At 52.0% G+C, this 18,212-nt stretch overlaps 1 protein-coding gene across 4 annotated transcripts in view; it reads right to left on the reverse strand.

Annotated features, from left to right (window-relative positions):
• Positions 1-17,610, reverse strand: part of MPP3 (membrane palmitoylated protein 3) — a 32,199-nt gene extending 14,589 nt beyond the window's left edge. Inside the window, exons 1-14 of one of the 4 annotated variants that reach the window (XM_009190752.3) lie at positions 17,517-17,610; positions 17,176-17,234; positions 16,311-16,466; positions 16,009-16,127; positions 15,694-15,771; positions 14,468-14,548; positions 14,092-14,229; positions 12,184-12,265; positions 10,168-10,253; positions 8,346-8,420; positions 5,219-5,415; positions 2,404-2,468; positions 1,024-1,044; positions 387-428 (exon numbers count right to left, since the gene is read on the reverse strand). In XM_009190752.3, coding sequence (XP_009189016.1) covers positions 387-428; positions 1,024-1,044; positions 2,404-2,468; positions 5,219-5,415; positions 8,346-8,420; positions 10,168-10,253; positions 12,184-12,265; positions 14,092-14,229; positions 14,468-14,548; positions 15,694-15,771; positions 16,009-16,127; positions 16,311-16,410 — 1,084 coding nt within the window. In that variant the 5' untranslated portion in view covers positions 16,411-16,466; positions 17,176-17,234; positions 17,517-17,610. Of the gene's footprint in view, positions 1-386; positions 429-1,023; positions 1,045-2,403; positions 2,469-5,218; positions 5,416-8,345; positions 8,421-10,167; positions 10,254-12,183; positions 12,266-14,091; positions 14,230-14,467; positions 14,549-15,693; positions 15,772-16,008; positions 16,128-16,310; positions 16,467-17,175; positions 17,235-17,391; positions 17,481-17,516 lie in introns of those variants that run through there. The other 3 variants (XM_003913143.2, XM_009190754.3, XM_009190755.3) reach the window with 3 other exon arrangements.
• Positions 17,611-18,212: the final 602 nt, after the last annotated feature.

Below are 18,212 nucleotides of genomic sequence, written 5' to 3' on the forward strand. Positions count from 1 at the left end.
TTGAAAAAACTGACGAAAGTAAAAGAAGTGAAAAGGGGCTCTGGAGAGTGGTAAACACCCCTCACTGTGTGGTGGTGGTGTTAACATTGAATAAACTCCAATTGCGATGATGGTGATAATAGAATTGGTATTAATGTAGGGGTGTGTGTACCTTTCCCGCCAGGGCATGTGCCCCATGGCTGGGTAAAAGCTGGGTGGGGACTCAATGCCTGGGCAGGCTCAGCTCCTGCTCAGGCTGAGAGAACTGAGGAGAGACGGGGGTCCCACAGGCTCTGCTGCTCCAGAAGGACTCCTGGGGCTCACATCACTCTGCTTTGACCTCTCCCTGCCTCTGGAGCCTGGGGTGGGGCAGGTTGTGCATGTGGGTGTCAGGGGGAGCTACTTACCCACATACTGCCCTTTGAGGTAGCCCTCACAGTCACAGGCCTCTGGGAAGCAAAAGAGGGAAGGAAGCCAGTGAGTCCCGCCAGACACATCTGGCCCAGGGGACCCAGCCCCTGGATGGCCGGGCAGGAAGAGCCCCCTGGGATGGTGTCTCATGGGGAGCTCAGGGGAAATCCCATGTCCTGGATACCCCAAGAAAGCAAGGTCTTCTGTTTTGCTCAGTTCTCCATGCTTAGGCCCCTAACAGCCTTTCCAGGCCCTGAGGGGGATTCTAGGCCAGCAGGCCTCCCCAGTCCCTGAGTGTGAGCAGCGTGAATAAGGAGGGATTCACTCCTGCCTGCCCTGCCCTCCCACCCCTTGTCTCCTACCCAGCCCCATCACAGCACAGCTGAGTCCTGGAAAGGCTGGGCCCCGCATGTCAGGAGGGCAGGGAAGGGCCCCAAGGCCTTGAACCCTGTCCCCACCAACTCTGACTGCCTCAAGAAACAGCCCAGTCTGGCTGGCAGAGCAGGAAGAGGTGTGCAGACAGCGGGAGGGGCACAGCTGCCCACATGGGGAAAGAATGTGAGTCCCTCAGGCCCCAAACGTTCCATGGAAAAGGGGCCGCGCCTGTGCACACCGGACAGATACTGGGCCTACCTTTGTCACAAGGCTGATCATCTGCGGTTTGCACAAAAGACAGATGGAACAGCGTTAGTGGAGGGAAGCGGGGACCCTGCGGCTGAGGGCAGCCATGGCCCGGGTGCCTAAGGAGCCCGCCATCTGGCCTCTCTCCCTTTCCTCCAGTGAACCTGTGATCTGAGCTGTGGTACATTATTAAACCCCAAGACCTGCTCTAATTAGTCTTCTTGTGTGTGTCTCATTAGCAGCCCAGAGAAAGCCAGCTCGTCAGTGGCGCAGCAGCCTCAAGGCCACTGCACTCAGTGGCCCTTCTAACCTGACAGCAAGTCTGGAAAAGTGGCCATTGTCACGGGCCCAGGGAGCAGCTTACTCCAGGATCCTGTAGTGGGAATAGGACCCACTCTCTCTTTTCTGGGGTTGGAGTCTGGCCCTGGAAAACGCAGATGCCTGAGGGTGGAGCGGGGTGGAGCAGAGCCGCAGGCCATCTGTGTTCTGGTCCCTGGCACCTGCTCAGGCCACTCACTCGGTTACAAGTCTGCCCTCTAGTACCGGTGAGACCATGCCCTGGAAAAGCTTCCTCTCTACACGGGGCCCTACCCTGGGGCTCTGATCACAGGCCTTCAGAAAATGTGACCCCACCTCTGCTCACTTCACCTTGTGACCCTACATATTCCCAGCTTAGAAAAGATACCTGACTCTACTGACTTCATAGCGTTCCAAGAAGTAGGTGGACGTGTTTTCTAAAGTGTAAAGGGCTACACGGTGTAGAGTTGCCAGATAAAGTGCAGGATACCCACTTAAACTTGAATTTCAAATAAACAAGAAGTAACTTCTCAGTGTAAGTATGTCCCAAATATTGCACAGGACATACTTCTACTATAATAGAAACTAAATAAAAACATACTTATGCTATAAACCAATCTGTCATCTATCTGAAATTCAAGCTTCAACTGGGCATCCTTTATTTGTATTTGCCCAGTCTGGCAGTCTGGCAGCCCTACCAGAGGCACCGGGTCACACACGGCCTTCTCCATTCCCTTCCAACACCACTGCTTCTTCCATTTTCAGGGTCAGAGAGCCCTTGGGAATCTAACGAAAGCTGTAGATCCTCACACGCACATGCATACGCGCGTGAACACACACACACGTCTGCACATCATTTTGGGAAAGTTGTTAATATATCCCCCAGCATCATCTATGGACTCCAAATATACAAGCTCCTCTCCAGTGACTCCAGCCACCTCCTACTTCCCACCCCCTCCTTCCTCTGGAGTCCATGAGCTCAGACAAGACCCCTGATGCCCCCTCCAGCCCACTGCCTGCTTCTTCCCAGCCTGAATCCTTCCTCATCCTAACCCCGGGCCCTCCCCGGAGTGCCATCCCTGACAATCTACTCACAGGGGGGCTTCTTGAGGCTCTGGGGGCTCGGCAGGGTGCCCGCGGCTCTCCGGTAGCTTAGTCGTCTGCAGGGACACAAGGGAATGGGTGGGCCCGTGAGCTGGGCCAGAGAATCATTTGAAAGGAACTTTCTGGAAAACTTGGGAAACCAAGGCCTGGATCCCACAGGTGGGCACACACTGGACACTCTGAGGGCCTCCTGCTTTGCACTAAGTTCCAACGAAGGGAACACTTTCACAGGGCTCACTGGTTCGTCAGGAGGAAGAAACTGAGTCTCTAAGTCCAGAAATAGCTCATCCAGCTCAAGATGGCCACACAGGGATCCAGCCCAGTGTACGATCCTCAGCTGGTCATTACTCCCCTATGGCCAATTTCCAAGGAGAGGCGGCCCCTTCTCTACTCTCCAGCCTCCCCATCTCTGAGGGAGCTGGGAAATAGCAGAATGACTCCCAAGAGAGGCTGAGGACAGAAGTGACCCTAATTTCACACCCTCCCCTCAGTGGAAGGCTCAGCCTGGGCAGACTGTCCAATGTGGCTGTCAGTGGAGAGGTGAGGCTCTCAGAGGTGTCCAGATTCCCACATTGAAATGCAGCTGAAGGGTTGGGTGTGGCAGCTCACACCTGTAATCCCAGTACTTTGGGAAGCCGAGGTGGCAGGATCACTTGAGGTCAGGAGTTCAAGACCAGCCTGGCCAACATGGTGAAAAAATACAAAAAGTAGCTGGGCATGATGGTGCACGTCTGTAATCCCAGCTCCTCGGGAGGCTGAGGCAGGAGAATCACTTGAACCCGGGAGGCGGAGGTTGCAGTGACCTGAGATCGCGCCACTGCACTCCAGCCAAGGGGATAGAGTGAAACTATGTCTCAAAAAAAAAAAAAAAAAAAAAATGCAGCTGAAGAGCCCTCCCCCACATCCTCTGGTAAGATGTTGCCAAGACCTGTCAACTCTAAAATGGAGATGGGTCTGGGGTTCCCGAGGGGACAGAGCTTCGTTCTCAGACTTTGGCACCTCAGAATCAGCTGGAACATTTGTTAGAATGTGGGGTTTCTGGGTGGGACCCACGGATTTGCATTTCTAACAAGTTCCCAGGTGATGCTGAAGCCCCCGGCCAGGGGCCACACCTTGAGGGCCACTGAAATGGGTGAACCCTGAGGTTCTGTCCTTACCACAGTCCACACACCAAAAGATGTGAGGGCTACAACCCACAGAGGAAGTCACAACTGCCACCCTCTGACCCAAGACTGAACTTCTTGGAAGTCTAAAGAAATAATTTGAAATATGAGGAACAGTCTATGTGCAAGGTAAGTATACTGAAGCCTTTTAACAGTGAAGAATTGGGAACAACCTAATAAAAGTGCAGCCACAGGAAAGCAGTGAAATCACTTAGCTAGTTCCTCTGAGAAGCCTTCCCTGCATTCCTGGATGAGGACGCAGCCTCCTAATATGAACTCACAGAGCACCATGTCCTCCTCCCTTGCACCCATCACATTTACATAAACTGTTTGTTTGAAGAGTGTCTGACTTTTCCACTGAACTATAAGCTCCTCCAGGGCAGAAACCCCAGGTTCACAGCAGCCTGCAAGATGCTCAGCACAAGGCCAGCTCAATTCATCCTAAGTACCTGCCGCCTAGGAATGAATGGCACAGCTCCTGATGAGTTAGTATATAGCCACTAAAACCACACCACAAAAACGATGCTATAATATGGAAAATACTCATGCCAAAAATGTTAAAAAGAAAAAAAAAAAAGGCAAGACCCCAAATTCTGTATGCAACACTCACATAAAAAGCATAGTAAGGAAATAAACTGCTGTTTAGATAGGGGTGAGACGTGGGGAATTTTCTTTCATAGTCTTCCTCTTCTGTATTTTTTTTTTTTTGAGTCAGGGTCTCACCCTGTTACTCAGGCTGGAGTGCAGTGGTGTGGTAACAGCTCACTGCAGCCTTGACCTTCTTGGGCTCAAGCGATGCTCCTACCCCAGCCTCCCAAGGAGCTGGGACTACAGGTGTGTGCCACCATGCCCAGTTAAGTTTTTATTTTTTGTTTAGAGAGAGACAAGGTCTTACCATGTTGCCTAGGCTGGTCTCGAACTCCTGGGCCCAAGGGAACCTTCTGCCTCGGCTTCCCAAAGTGCTGGGATTACAGGCGTGAGCCACCACCATGCCCAGCCTCTCTTCTGTATTTTTATATTTTATTTCTCAGCATTCTCTAAGCATGCATTATAAAATATACATTAACTTAGGCTGGGCCCAGGGGTTCATGCCTGTAATTCCAGCACTTTGGCAGGTCAAGGCAGGTGGATCACTTGAGGCCAGGAGTTTGAGACCAGCCTGGCCAACATGGCAAAACCGTCTCTATTAAAAATACAAAATTAGCCAGGCATGGTGGTGCACGCCTGTAATCTCAGCTACTCAGGAGACTGAGGCAGGAGAATCGCTTGAACCCGGCAGGTGGAGGTTGCAGTGAGCTAAGATTCACCACTGCACTCCAGCCTGGGTGACAGAGTGAGACTGTGTCTCAAAAAAAAAAAAAGTGTGTGTGTGTATATACATTTGTGTATATACATGTATTTTGTGTGTGTGTGTGTGTATATATATAGATACACACACACACAATAGATTCCTTTAAATCTCAAATAGCCATCACCACTAGTTATGGGAAAAGACCAAACACAAGTGCAACTGGTACTTACCTTGGGGAAACAACGCTCAGCAGGCCCCTCTGGCTGTGAGGACACAGAGACTTGGGGGCCTGTCATGTACCTGCACCTCTGCCACTTTGGAACCAGCCCTTCACGACACACCCCAGACCCACCTCTCCTGGAACCGCTTGGAGGGGATGAGGCCGGCTCGAAGGTTGGTGTCCCCGACTCGCTTGGCCTGCCACCACGTGGGGTCGTCCTGGCTCACCACTTCCAGGACCTGCCTGCGCTGGAAGGGCAGGCCCGCCTCCTGACAAGGGATGGCCCGGTCCTCGCGAGGGTTGTAGTGGAAGAGGGCGCGCATGAACACCTGCACAAGGAGGGCTCTGGTGAGGCGGCCCTTCCCCACGTGAGCACCGACAGGTCATTGCCACATCAAAGGGCACATGATAACGACCACCCACACTTAGGAGGGCCAAGCAGCCTTTCGAATAGAAAGTTACTTGGAAACACTGCACATACGTTCTTAACTGTTCTTCAACCATTTGGGATACTATAGTCAGGAATTCCATCAAGAATCAGAAAATTAATAGACCCCATGACTGAATATCTCTTTCTCACCTAAATATTTCCTTATTTACTTGACCAGCTGTCCTCATAACAGCCTCTTAGCATACACACAGCAACAACTAATCCTGGGAACAAAAAGTAAAGGCAAGCACAATTTCTAACTCAAGTGTTATTTTTGACACGCCAACTGAGCTGACGGAAGGCAGCAGCCATCTGTTATATAAGTAATCTAGATGTTTGGGTAAGAACACAAATATCAACAAAACTACTGTTACTGACTCCTCACCATCACTTTTCAGTGGGTAATTGACACCCACAGCTCTTACAGCTCAATCCTGCCTCATCTGCCATAGACTCGGCCAAGCCCCAATTCCCCCCTCTACTCTAGAGTCACCCTCTCTGGAGAAGATGGTGTGAGTACACAGCATTTTTCACACTTCCTTGTTCTCTTCTATAATTTGGTGGCATGGATTAATTTTATTTATTTCTATTTTCAGACCATTAGGGCCCAATCACTTCAGTGGCAAACAGAAAAAAAAAAAAAGGAATCAGGGGTCTTCCTCAGACAGATACAAACTGCATTCCTTTATATGCCAACCAGAAAAGATTCCATCGGACAACAGTAAGAACTTTCTGGCATATGTTGTGGGGACAGATACCCTTAACCAGCCACAGATGTTACCAGGGTCCTAAGCACTCAGAAGAGTGTAATCTTAAGTGGCCAGCCCAAATCAAGCATCTGGATCAAGAAGAAATATTCAAGAAGGATGGGCTGGGGGACAGGCTACTCATTTTGTCCTTTAGGAAAACCAAGTTCTCTTCCTCAAAGAGGGTTCCTCAAGTCAGAACCCTCAAAGTTGCATATGGGGACCACATTCGCTTGCCCTAAAAAGAATCACTTTCCACCAGGTAACAGGAAATATTATGCCCTGGGATTTAACCAAAGAGCACAAATAAGAACAGCTATATAAAGATTATTTCTTCACTTGCTGCAAAGAACTGTCATTGAAGACATAGTCCATTACAAATCCACATTCTTCGAAGTATCGACTGACATTCCCTCTCTGCCAGATGCTGTAACATCTCTTCTTTCATGCTTTAAGTACTGACAGGCAGGTATGGAAATCAATCTTGAAAAACTGGCATGCTTCCTTCCATTCTCTGCTCAACAGTATGTAATTCATTATGCTATCCTTTTTGCCTTGGCTGCCAGGAAACTCAGATCCAAATGTACTGTGAAATCAAAGTGATGCCCTCCTCTCTATCTCATCAACCACCATCTCACAGTTCAGGTCTTAATAATGTCTCACCTGGGCTTTTACAAGAGCCTTCTACCAGGCCTCCCTGCCTCCAACCTCTACCTCTACCCACTCCACCCTCTCCCTGTGGCTGCCTCAGGGAGCTTTCTAAAACACAAATATAACTATACCACTCCCATCCTTAAAACACACACACACACACACACACACACACACACAAACAAAAACACCTTTAAGAGCTTATTAGAACCTATGGGACTATCTCTTGGGCTGTGGGATGCCTTCCCATATGCCCCAGGGCTGGACCATTCAGTGCAGCCTGCTGACTTCCAGCTGCCAGCACCTGCATCTCTTTGCCTAAGGACTTACTTTCTCTGGCCACTGGAGCCTGCTCTTCTCTAATCCAGCAGGCAGAAGTTGCTAGGAATTAATCCCCCAGGTGCAGCCTGGCAGGAGTTGGTGTACAGATCGCCCAGCTCCCAGGGCCCCTGGGTGGGATGATAGAGGCATGTGTTCCACAGGGGAGGAAGTAGTTCCCCAAGTTCCCAGCAGGACTAAGCTCCAGCTGCCCATAGTGGCAACCTGCTTGATAACACACCCTTGGTCAGATCAGCTGTCTTCCCTTTCCCAGTCCTGTACTGGTGTTTCCTGGGGTCACTTCCCAAATACACCATTTGCATTAAAATCCTTGTCTCAGGGGCAGCTTCTAAGAGGCCCCAAACTAAGCAAGGATTATGCCAAAACCCTTAACAAGGCATTGAGGCCATTCAGAACATAGGCTTAACCCACCTCCCCAGCAAAACCCACCACCATCCTCCCCGCAAAGCCCCACCACATCGCCCTTAACGTGCTCCTCTCCAGAATGCCAGGGAGCCTCTGTATGGGCAGACCCCGCCAAGGTCCCACTCTTCTTTACCTTCTTCAGGCCTCAGTTCCAACACCCCCACTCTGACACCCTCAAGGGTGACTGTAACTCTTTGTACAGAATCTTGACAAAGCACTTATTACATAGCAAGGAAAGATTTGCTGCCCTTCTGCACCAGGAACCCTTGAAGCTACCAAGAGTCCCTGTCTCCAGCATCTGGCAGAGTGCCTGGCACAGAGGAGGTGACCAAATAAGGCAGGCTCAGCAACAATTAAACAAATGGCAGTTACTTAATTGGTTCAGAATTCAGCACACTTGGTACCTTCTCCTCCTCTTCATGGCCCTGAGTTTCTATTTCAATTAAAATAACCTCGTCTTTTATTATTAGTAAGCCACGTCAAATCCTGTTTAGAAAGAGGCAGGGTACAAACAAATGAATCACTTTGTGACGGAATTAAAGTCCTTCAATGGGCACAGATTACTAGGACCAGATCTATGATCTGTTCCCGAATGACTGTTTCAAGAGGCTGGACTGGATCCAGCCCCCAGCCAGCGAGCTGCATCTCTCAAGCTGAGAGAGGGCACCGCAGGCCCATCTCCCCATACCTTGCTCTCCTTTAAGCGATCTTCCTCCTGGGTGGCTGGGATGATTTTTAGGGTGATGGATCCCTGGGACTGGGCCTGAAACGAGAGAGAACAGAAGCTTCTCACCTACCAGGTCTAACCCTCCAAGAGCTCAACTTCTACTTCTCAGGCCTAAAAACTGATGTTCAGAAAGTCAGACTTGCAGCCTCCCAAGGCCCACCCTTCTAGGATGGTGCCCTGGTTGAATGAACTAAAGCAAAACTCAGTAACCAAGTAACTGTACCTTTTTGTATTTTTTTATATTTTTATTATTTTAAAGCCAGTTCAAATTTAGCAGTGGAGGGTTGGTAACTGTATTTTCAAAAGACAAAGGGATGGAAGACTTTCCATGACAACCCAACGTGTTGAATTCCAATCCTCCATCCCTGCTGACCACTAGGGCCCCAGAGGGCTCCCTTCCTTGCTTTCCTCTTGGGTCATCTGAACAACCCATTTCAGCTTCCTTTGCCTCTTTCCTGACTGATTTGGGGCTGGTCTCTGATTAATACTTCCCTCTTAGCTTCCATCTCCCCAATCTCAGATCATGCCCAGCTTTCCAGGAGCTCCCTTCACCCTCATCTACAGAGACCCTGCAGCCCAATGCCAGGGGCCCAACAAGGAAGAATGCTGTCGGACCAGGACAGCAGGGCCCAACAGACCACCTCCTGGCCTCTCCACTACCCAGACAGCCCACATCCTTGCTCTGCAGCACAAGGAAGTTGGCACCCAAAGCCACAAAAAAGCAAGCTTGGGCAAAAGGACTGAAGGGCCTGCCTGCAATCTGCATCCTCTACAGAGGGGGCTTTATTTTGTTGGGTTTCTGTTTTGTTTTGTTTTTTGAGATAGAGTTTTGCTCTCATTGCCCAGATTGGAGTGCACTGGCATGATCTCGACTGCCTGCAACCTCTGCCTCCCAGGTTCAAGCTATTCTCCTGCCTCAGCCTCCCAAGCACCTGGGATTACAGGGGCCCACAACCATGCCCAGCTAATTTTTTGTATTTTTAGTAGAGATGGGGTTTCACCATGTTGCCCAGGCTGGTCTCGAACTCCTGACCTCAGGTGATCCACCTGCCTCAGCCTCCCAAAGTGCTGGGATTACAGGTGTGAGCCACTGGGCCCAGCCCAGAGAGGGCTTTAAACAGTGGGCCTCCTCTCTTCCGATCTTATCCTGTTTCTGCCCCCAAAACTATCAGAAGTTAGCAAAGAGTATCAGGTTGGGGGAGGAATCCTGAGGATAAAGGGGACCAAGCTATGATTGGGGCTTTTCACAATTTCAGTTTTGACTTCAGCTCCCCAGAATGGACCACGGAGATTTTCAGCCAAGCATTTAATACCTTGAAATCCCCTTACACTTCTGAAGGGCTTTACCCTTTTCCAGATGTTGGCATCCCAATGATAACCACACATTGGTTGAGAAAGAATCCCTATCCCAACGTTAAAGGAAAGGAAATGGAAACTCAGATGATCTGATGGCTTGTCCAAGGTTGCACAGCTGGAAGCAGGCAGAGCCAGGATTCATACCCAGGACCCAGGACCCAGGAGGGACCTTGTGAAAGGGAGCCAGGGGAAGGAAGGCTGTGCTGAGAAGAGGGTCTAAGAGAGGCAGATGGAAGGGAAGTTCCCCTCCTCCTGCCGCCACCCCATACCCCAAGCACACCGTTAGGGGCACACCATAAGGCCACTTTGCCTGCCACCTCCTCAGGACAACAGCAAGGCTAAGCCAGAATCTGCCTTGGCTCCGCAAAGCGCCCCGCTCTGGGTGTCTGAAGACCCAGCACATCCCTAGCAGGCACGTAGCACGGACCAGAATCTGGCTGATCTCGTCGGGCCGCTTGTGCAGGACTGCAATCCCGTTCACTTCTCGGAGCTCGTCTCCAACGTGGACCAGGCCTAGGAGACACAGGGACTGACCATCAGCACAGGAGGAGAGCCTGAGCACCAATCACTCAGAGCTCCAAGCACCACAGGGGCCTGCCTGAGGAGCCCACTGCAGGGCCAACTCGAGGTTTAAAGTTGATGGGTGGGACTCGGGCGAACTAAGCCCCTGAGTGCTGGGCACTTCACTTGGCATGGAGGGCTCAAATCACCCAGTAAAATCTCCATTTTACAAATTGGCACCTGAGACCCAGGAAGATTAAGCAGCTTGCATAAGGCCACACTGCTAAGAAATAATGAAGCCAGTATTCAAACACAGTTATTCTGATGTAGAAAGCCTGTGTTCTTTTTGCTATAACCTCTGCTTCTTTAAAATTATCATTAACTCTTCACCTTCCTAGGTTTACAAATATACTCCTAGAATGGCGTCCTTAAGTCTTAACAAGGAAAGACAAAAGCGCCAGTGAAGACATCACTAAGACTGTAAACACAATATGAGCCTCTGCCTGAATGACAAATGTCTCGGCATATTAGGGCCCTATTTGCTACTCAAAGTGGACACTGGCCTGGCTGCATCAGCATCACCTGGAGGCAGGTTAAACGTGCAGAATCTTCAGCCTAGCTCAGACCTGCTGAATCAGTCTGCATTTTAACAAGATGCTCAGGGAATTCGTGTACTCGTTAATGTTTGCAAAGTGCTGGTCTAGGATTCTCTGCAACGGTGACCCCCAGACTTTGGGGGTAACATCCCCCTATATCAGGAGGTTTGTCTCCCAGCTTAGTAGCTCTTCCACACACCGGTGATTCTCAACCTTTCTACCCAAATGAATCTGGGGCACAAACACTCTCTTTGTAATAGTGGTTTGACAAGACCTGGGGTGGTGGGGAAGGGTGTCATCCCTGTCCCAGTTAGTAATCCCCCAAGCCCATGCTATATTCTTAACTGTCACAGTCCTTGGACTAAACCAACGCATGAGCTTTTTCTCAATCACCGCAAAGTACTCCATGACTATTTTATATATATATATATATACGTATATATAAAATATATATGTATATATAATTTTTTCTTTTTTGAGACAGTCTCACTGCGTCACCCACGCTAGAGTGTGGTGGTGTAATCACAGCCCACTGCAACCTGAAACTCCTGGGCTCAATCTTCCCACCTGGGCCTCCTGAATAGCTAGGACTACAGGTGTGGGTCACCATGCATGGCCTATATTTTCTTTTTCTCTTTTTTTTTTGAGATGGAGTTTTGCTCTTGTTGCCCAGGCTGGAGTGCAATGGTGTGATCTCGGCTCACCACAACCTCCACCTCCCAGGTTCAAGTGATTCTCCTGCCTCAGCCTTCCCAAGTAGCTGTGATTATAGGCATGCGCCACCAATCCTGGCTAATTCTGTATTTTTAGTAGAGACGGGGTTTCTCCGTGTGGGCCAGGCTGGTCTCGAACTCCCCACCTCAGGTGATCTGCCCACTTTGGCCTCTCAAAATGCTGGGATTATAGGTGTCAGCCACAGCGCCCGGTTTTTTTGTTTGTTTTGAGACAGAGTCTCACTCTGTTGCCCAGGCTGGAGTGCAGTGGCATGATCTCGGCTCACTGCAACCTCCACCTCCCAGGTTTGTGTGTTTAGTAGAGATGGGGTTTCGCCATGTTGGCTAGGCTGGTCTCCAACTCCTGACCTCAAGTGATCCGCCCACCTCAGCCGCCTAAAGTGCTGGGATTACAGGTGTGAGCCACCACGCCCAGCTGGCCTATATTTTCTATTAAAATTTCTACTGACTTGGGAAGGAGATGAGAATTCCAGCCACAACCCCAGAAAGCAAAGCACATCCCAAACAGGTGGTCTGATAGGAGAGAAGTAAGCGGAGCTATGAGCAAAAGTGGAGGGCTCTGAAACAATGGCCATGATCAGGGGTGGGCCAGCTTTGCACGCCGCCACTCACCGCTCCTGTCTGCTGCACCTCCTCGCATGATCCTGGCCACCACGACAGCCCCTGAGTGCTCGTCCCGCCGGATGGTGGCACCCTGAACCCAAGACAGAAGAGACAGGTTCTTAAGCAGCAGCTCCAAATCTCAGACCCCTAATCTCTGGACCCAACACAGCCTCCCCAGTCCCTCCCTCTGACAGTCCTGAGGGCAGATCAGTGGGGACCTTCCCAATGCTGAAGACAAAACAAAACCAACATCTTCCATTAGTACAGCCCTGCACTTTACAGTTTACAAGGCACAATAATGCTGCAACATTTTAGATGAGGGACTGGGGCTCAGAGAAGTTAAATATCCTCAAGGTCACCCAGCTGGTAAAGGGGAAAGCTTTTTGTGATGCCAAATCCAGTACATTCTCCATCACATCTCTGTCATATCACAGTTCCTACCACTTGCAAAGACATTTAATAATGAGGATGATACGTGCCAGCTAATTCTCACCCTGCCTCTACCCAATCACAGGGTTACCAGGCCTTCTGCTGCTGCTGAGAGAAACCAATTATGCACCCCAGCCAGAGCTTCAGGACCAGGACTTGGCCCATGAAGCACAGCAGAGATGACACTTAGGATGAGAAAGGAACTAACGAGCCCTCGATTTCCTGCACCACAGAGGCTGGACTGCAGCAGGACAGCAGAAAGCTTAAGAGCTAAGCTCTAGGGCTGGACAGCCCTGGGTGTGAACACAGTTCCGCCATTTACAAAAAGCATGTGGCCTTAGCAAGGAAATCTCTTATCCTCTTCAAGCCTGTTTCCTGTGAGATGTGGGATAGCATTTAACTCACAGTGTTGCTGCAAGGATTCCATGCAATGCACTTAGTACACAATAAGCACTCAACATATGTTAACCACTTATTAGTGGCTGTAACTGCAAACACATTTGCAGAGTTACTGTTAACATCATCCGTGCCATCTAATACATAAAAGTACATAAAATAATTATTGCTAGAGAGGCCATCAACTAAGAACCCCAGGACTTCTAGCCTCGCCAGACCTGAGAACTTTCCAGCATTGCTATCTATCATTTATTCAGCTCTGAACTGCCAGCACCCAATACAGAGCCTGGATAGGAGGGCTCACAATGTGTTTGCTAAATCAATGGATGGCTGCTCCATTTTACAGGTGAGGAAACAGAGGGAGAGGAGAGATCCTCATCTGCTTGCAGAAGAGGCTCATAGGAGGTCATTTGGGGAAAGCTGGAAATAGAGAATGACAGCTGTGGGATCTTCTGGAGCCAATCTCAATTCTCTGGGCTTCCACCACTTCCGTGCATCTCATAAACAACACTGTCCCTTTGGTCGGTAAATCAATGCTGAACCAGGACCAAAGTGATAGCAATCAGTCTACTGGGGAGAGGAATGCCCCGTGCTTCCTCAATATTCAGAGCAGGCATTGTCACACATTTTCTGTAAGAGGCCACACGTAAATATTTTAGGCCAGCTACACAGTCTCTGTCACAATGACTCAACTCTGCCATCGCACTATAAAGGCAGTCACAGCCTATCTGTAAGTGAATGGGCCTGGTTGTGCTCCAAAAAAGCTTTATTTTAAAAAATAAGCTGTGGGCTGGGTTTGGCCCTTGGGCTGTAGTTTGTCCATTTCTGGCTTAAAGGATGATCAAGGTCACCCTATACAATTGTGCAGGTTATTTACTGCACAAAGTGGGTTGGCCACAGTTGAGAGGGGCTGTATCCACCCAGAGGAAGGGGTGCCCTGCACACAGAGGCGCCACAGGGACGAGCAGCAGCCCCGGCAAAGCTGCTGTCACTCACTCTGAAGACTTCGGGGAGGGTCTTGTCCCAGTGTTCTGGGTGGGGGTGAGAGGCAGGGGAAGAGTGGGTTAGAGAGAAGCAGGCAGCAGCACCTACCAGGGGTTCCTTGTTCTTCACCAAGCGGACGATCTTCACAGATTCCTCATCAAAATCCTCATCGATATTGTCAGGCAGAGGCGGGAGAACGGGGTCAAAATTCTTCTGGGCAACTGTGTCGTGTACCATGAGCACAGCCTGTCGGGAAAGCAAGAGAAAAGGAGGGCTGGCCCGCCACTCACAGGGTCAGCAGGCCGTGGCTAGGTGGTGGTCTGGAGGGTGGCAGATGCCATGCCAGAGAGACAACTGCCCAGACACCAGTGCTGAGGATCGCTCCCTCAGAAGTCTCCACTCCTCAGCCTCACGAGGAGAGCTCCCTCCACCCCCATCCCAGGAGACACAGAGGCATGGGTGGGCAGGGGCTCTGCGCGATTACCCTCAGGTGCGGGGTGGACAGCAGCTGGAGCAGCTCCTTCTCATCACTGTGCACGGAGGCGGCCTGCAACTCCTCCATCACCTGCAGAGAATGAGACAGGCGCCACTGATGGCTAGAGGTGCCCCTGCCCCACATCTGCTGGGTCCTTCTTCTTTGGGCCACAGACCCAAGGGCCCACCCAGCTGCAGCCCCCAGGGGCTGAGGGGCAGACCCTCAGCCACCCCAGGACGATGATCCCGGGAACATCACACCAGGGGTCAGGAGCAGCTCGACGGGGCCATCCTCCAAGGAGCCACCATTTTAAGCCCTATGTGCTTTCTGCTTTATGTGGATCTTCTCACTGAACCCTGCAACCAACTCGATGCAGAGGGTCTTGTTACTTTGCCATTTTACAGATGAGAATCCTGAGACTCAGAGATTAAACATCTTGCCCGAAGTCACAGAGCTCATATACAGCACAGCTAGGATTTGAACCTGGGCTTACCTGGCTCTCAGATGCTATTTTATGAATGAGGAAATGGGAGCTCAGAGAGGTTGAGTGGCCTACTTAACATCACAGAGCCAGTGGGACAGGCAGCGCTGAGCCTGGGAACCGGGCAATCTATTGTGCCCCTAATCACATTCCACAGTGGAGAAGGGCCCAGGACTCTGCATCCACAGGCTGCACCCATCCCTCCCCAGGCCATCTCCTGGGGTTAGGAGAGTTTATTCAGGAGCTGATCTTAGCAATCAACCAGAATGGCTTTTCCCCAACCATACAACACAGACGACTAGGTCCACAAGAAATTAAGAAGCGTTCCTTTAAAAAATGAGAAGCCTGAGCCAGTATGCGGGGACACACTCTAGGTCCCTTGACTTCAGGAAAGCACAGATACAATGTCTAATTGACCTATTCAAATCATCCGTCTTCAGAGCAGTGTGGGAACTGCTCAGCCAATCCAATGCTCTCATTTACAGCAGAGGAAACAGACTTGCTCCAGAACACACAGATAGTGGGCAGCCCCATGTCAGTGTCTCCCAACCCAGTCCAAGGCTCACCGGTTCCTCCCTGCCTTTCGGGGAACCCAGAGAGAGGAAGAGAAAGAGGAGGACAAGGGAAGAAAACACCTCTTCACCTTTGGGCTCCTGATTCCTGGTGTCCCCAGACTAAGCAAACGAGGCAAGATGAAGGAACTCTACAGGGTAGGGAGTGGGGCAGATGCTCTAAGGAGAAACCTGGGGCTTACGTCCTCAGCGAGGGCCACAGCGCTGTGCAGAACTGGGGTTGGACTTTGCCTTTCATAATAGCGAAGCTTCTCATGAATCTGCAAAGACAGAGTATTTCAGATGCACCCTGGACACCACACATCCCACCCATGGCTGTGGGGACAACTGAGGCAGCAGACTGGGCCACTGATGGGGCACCGTAAGAGAAAGTCCTGTGCAGTGGGCAAGTGAAGGCCTTCCTGGGGCAGGGAGATGACTAGGATGACCTCAGACAGCCACAGACAGCTAGAAAGACCTCTAGACACCCTTCCAGGCAGGATGACGTGGGACTTCACCTTCATTAAGTAACTGAGGCTTTTTTCACTGAAAACATCCCTCAGGAAGCCCATCTCCTCCTTGTGGTTGGAGTCAGGTCTCAGCTGGGAGGTCAGCAGGGCCAGGGTTTCATGCAAACCTGGGGAGAGGTGAGAAAAACAAAGGATAGCAAACGCAGTGCTCCCTGCCCCCAAGGAGCCCGAGTGGGGCCTCAAACAGCACTTCGGTCCTGCCGTGAGGACATTCTCTCCCCAGGTTCTCACTGCCAGGGCCTGGAGGCTGCCAGGCAGGCTCTTGTCTTCAGCTCGGGGGAGGTACTTACCAGAGTCCTCCGACAGCACTGGCATGCTGGTGTTGTCACGTCCTGACCTCTCCCTGCAGATTCTGGGAGAAGAGGGTGGGGGTGGGTATTGAAGCTCCATCAAGCATATGTATTCAACAAACTGACTACACCTCTACTGTGTTCTCTGAGACCAAGCTGTGGACAGAGAAGATGGGAACAAATAACTCTGCTCACTTTTTTCAGAGAGGAAGGAAATAAAGCTAAGATGTGCTGAGTGTTCTCAATGTGCCAAGCATTGTGTGGGGGTGATTTCTATGATAAATTTTTTGTCTGCACAAAGTCCTGAGAAAAGACTGCGAATGTTCCCATTTTCTTGATGAAGAAACAGCGGCGTGGAAGGGTTCAGAAAGTTGTGGGTCAAAATCCACATTCAAGCAGGCTCTTCCAGGCTGGCCTTGGAGGTGCCAAGTGACCCTGCCTGACAGTGTCTGCTGTCCTCCGCAGCGCACCCCATCCACTATAACCTTGTAAGAGCCCTGGCTCAAGCCCCCACTGTGACCCACCTTCCACAACTACCTGGCTGGGCCTACAAGCCCCCTCTCCCCGACCCCCCAAGACCCAACCCAAAGGGAGTCTCCAGACTGGAGTGCAGAGAGGAGGGGGAGAAATGGGAGTCGGGCTTCCACTATGCGGGGGGGACCCCTATCTCAGGAGGCCCCCCAAGGTGCTCTGCAGCACGTGGACCTCAAAAAGTCCTCCTTAGGAAGAGGAGAAGGAGAGTCATGATTGATTCATTCCACAAACATGGAGCCAGCCCGCGGCGCCGAGCCCCGGTGCCACTAAGAGGCATAAGAACCGCCCCGGGCCCTCCAGCCCCCGCCTCGCCCCGCCACGCCGGACTCACCCTTGGGCTGCTCCCCGCAGGAGGCCGAGCACCGACTCCCGCTCGCTCTCCGAAGGAACCTGTGGGACGAACAAGGAGCGCGCTGGGCGCAGAAGCGGCGACCCCAGGGGACCTCGGAGGGCGGTCCCGGAGGACGCGGAGCGGCAGGGAGCTGGGGGCGCGCGGCAGGGCGGGCGCGGGAAGAGGGAGGCGGGGGCCGAGGGGCGGGGTTGAGACCCCCGCGGTGGGCTCGGTGGGCCGCGAGGCTGCCGGGGAGCACGAGAGGAGGGTCTCGGCCCGGTCTCCCGCCCCTCCCGCCGCGGCGCCCAGCTCCCTCGTCCGTTGCCCGCGCCGCCTTCTACCTCGTCGCGCCGGGATGTGTGCTCCGCGAACGGGAGCCGCGCGGGTGCTCCGAGCCTGGGCCGCCGCTGGCTCCGCCTTCCTGGGCCCCTCCCTGCGGCTGCCGCGCAGGGCGGGGGTGGCGGAGCCTAAGGAGGCGCGGCGCGGGGAGGAGGCGGGGGAGGAGCAGAGGCCGCCCTCCGCGTCTGGCACCGCCGCCCCCCCGGGCCGGGCTCCGCTAGCCGGCGTCGTACCCCCTCCCGCTCTCCCGCTCTCCCGCTCCCTGAGCCCCCTGCCTGTGTCCCCCCCGCCCTGGCACACAGCCAGCCTTCCCTTCCGGCCGCACAACCCACCCTCCTCGAGTGGAGGGGTGGACACCTGCTCAACAGAGAATTCGATTTTGCAAACATTTATTGAGCACCCTCCAGGTGCCAGGCGCTGTGCCAGGGGCCAGGGCTTCAAAGACGACCAAGGCAGAGATTCTGGGTTTGAAGATCTCCCGAGCTGGGGCTGGGGGCCGGTCGGATGCGAGGGCAACTCGCTGTAACAATGCAACGCGCTGGGAAAGATTTATCAGTGCACGCTGCCCTGAGGGCGCGGAGCAGGGGAGGAGAAGTCAGGCTGGAAAGAAGGGGGACTCCATTCTGCCCGGCTGCAGGGAGGTGAGGCTACATAGCAGAGGCCACCAGCATCCAAGGGCTTTACTGGAAAAAGAGCTC

This window comes from Papio anubis, chromosome 17 (assembly GCF_008728515.1).
Source record: "Papio anubis isolate 15944 chromosome 17, Panubis1.0, whole genome shotgun sequence".
Taxonomy (NCBI): Eukaryota; Metazoa; Chordata; class Mammalia; order Primates; family Cercopithecidae; genus Papio; species Papio anubis.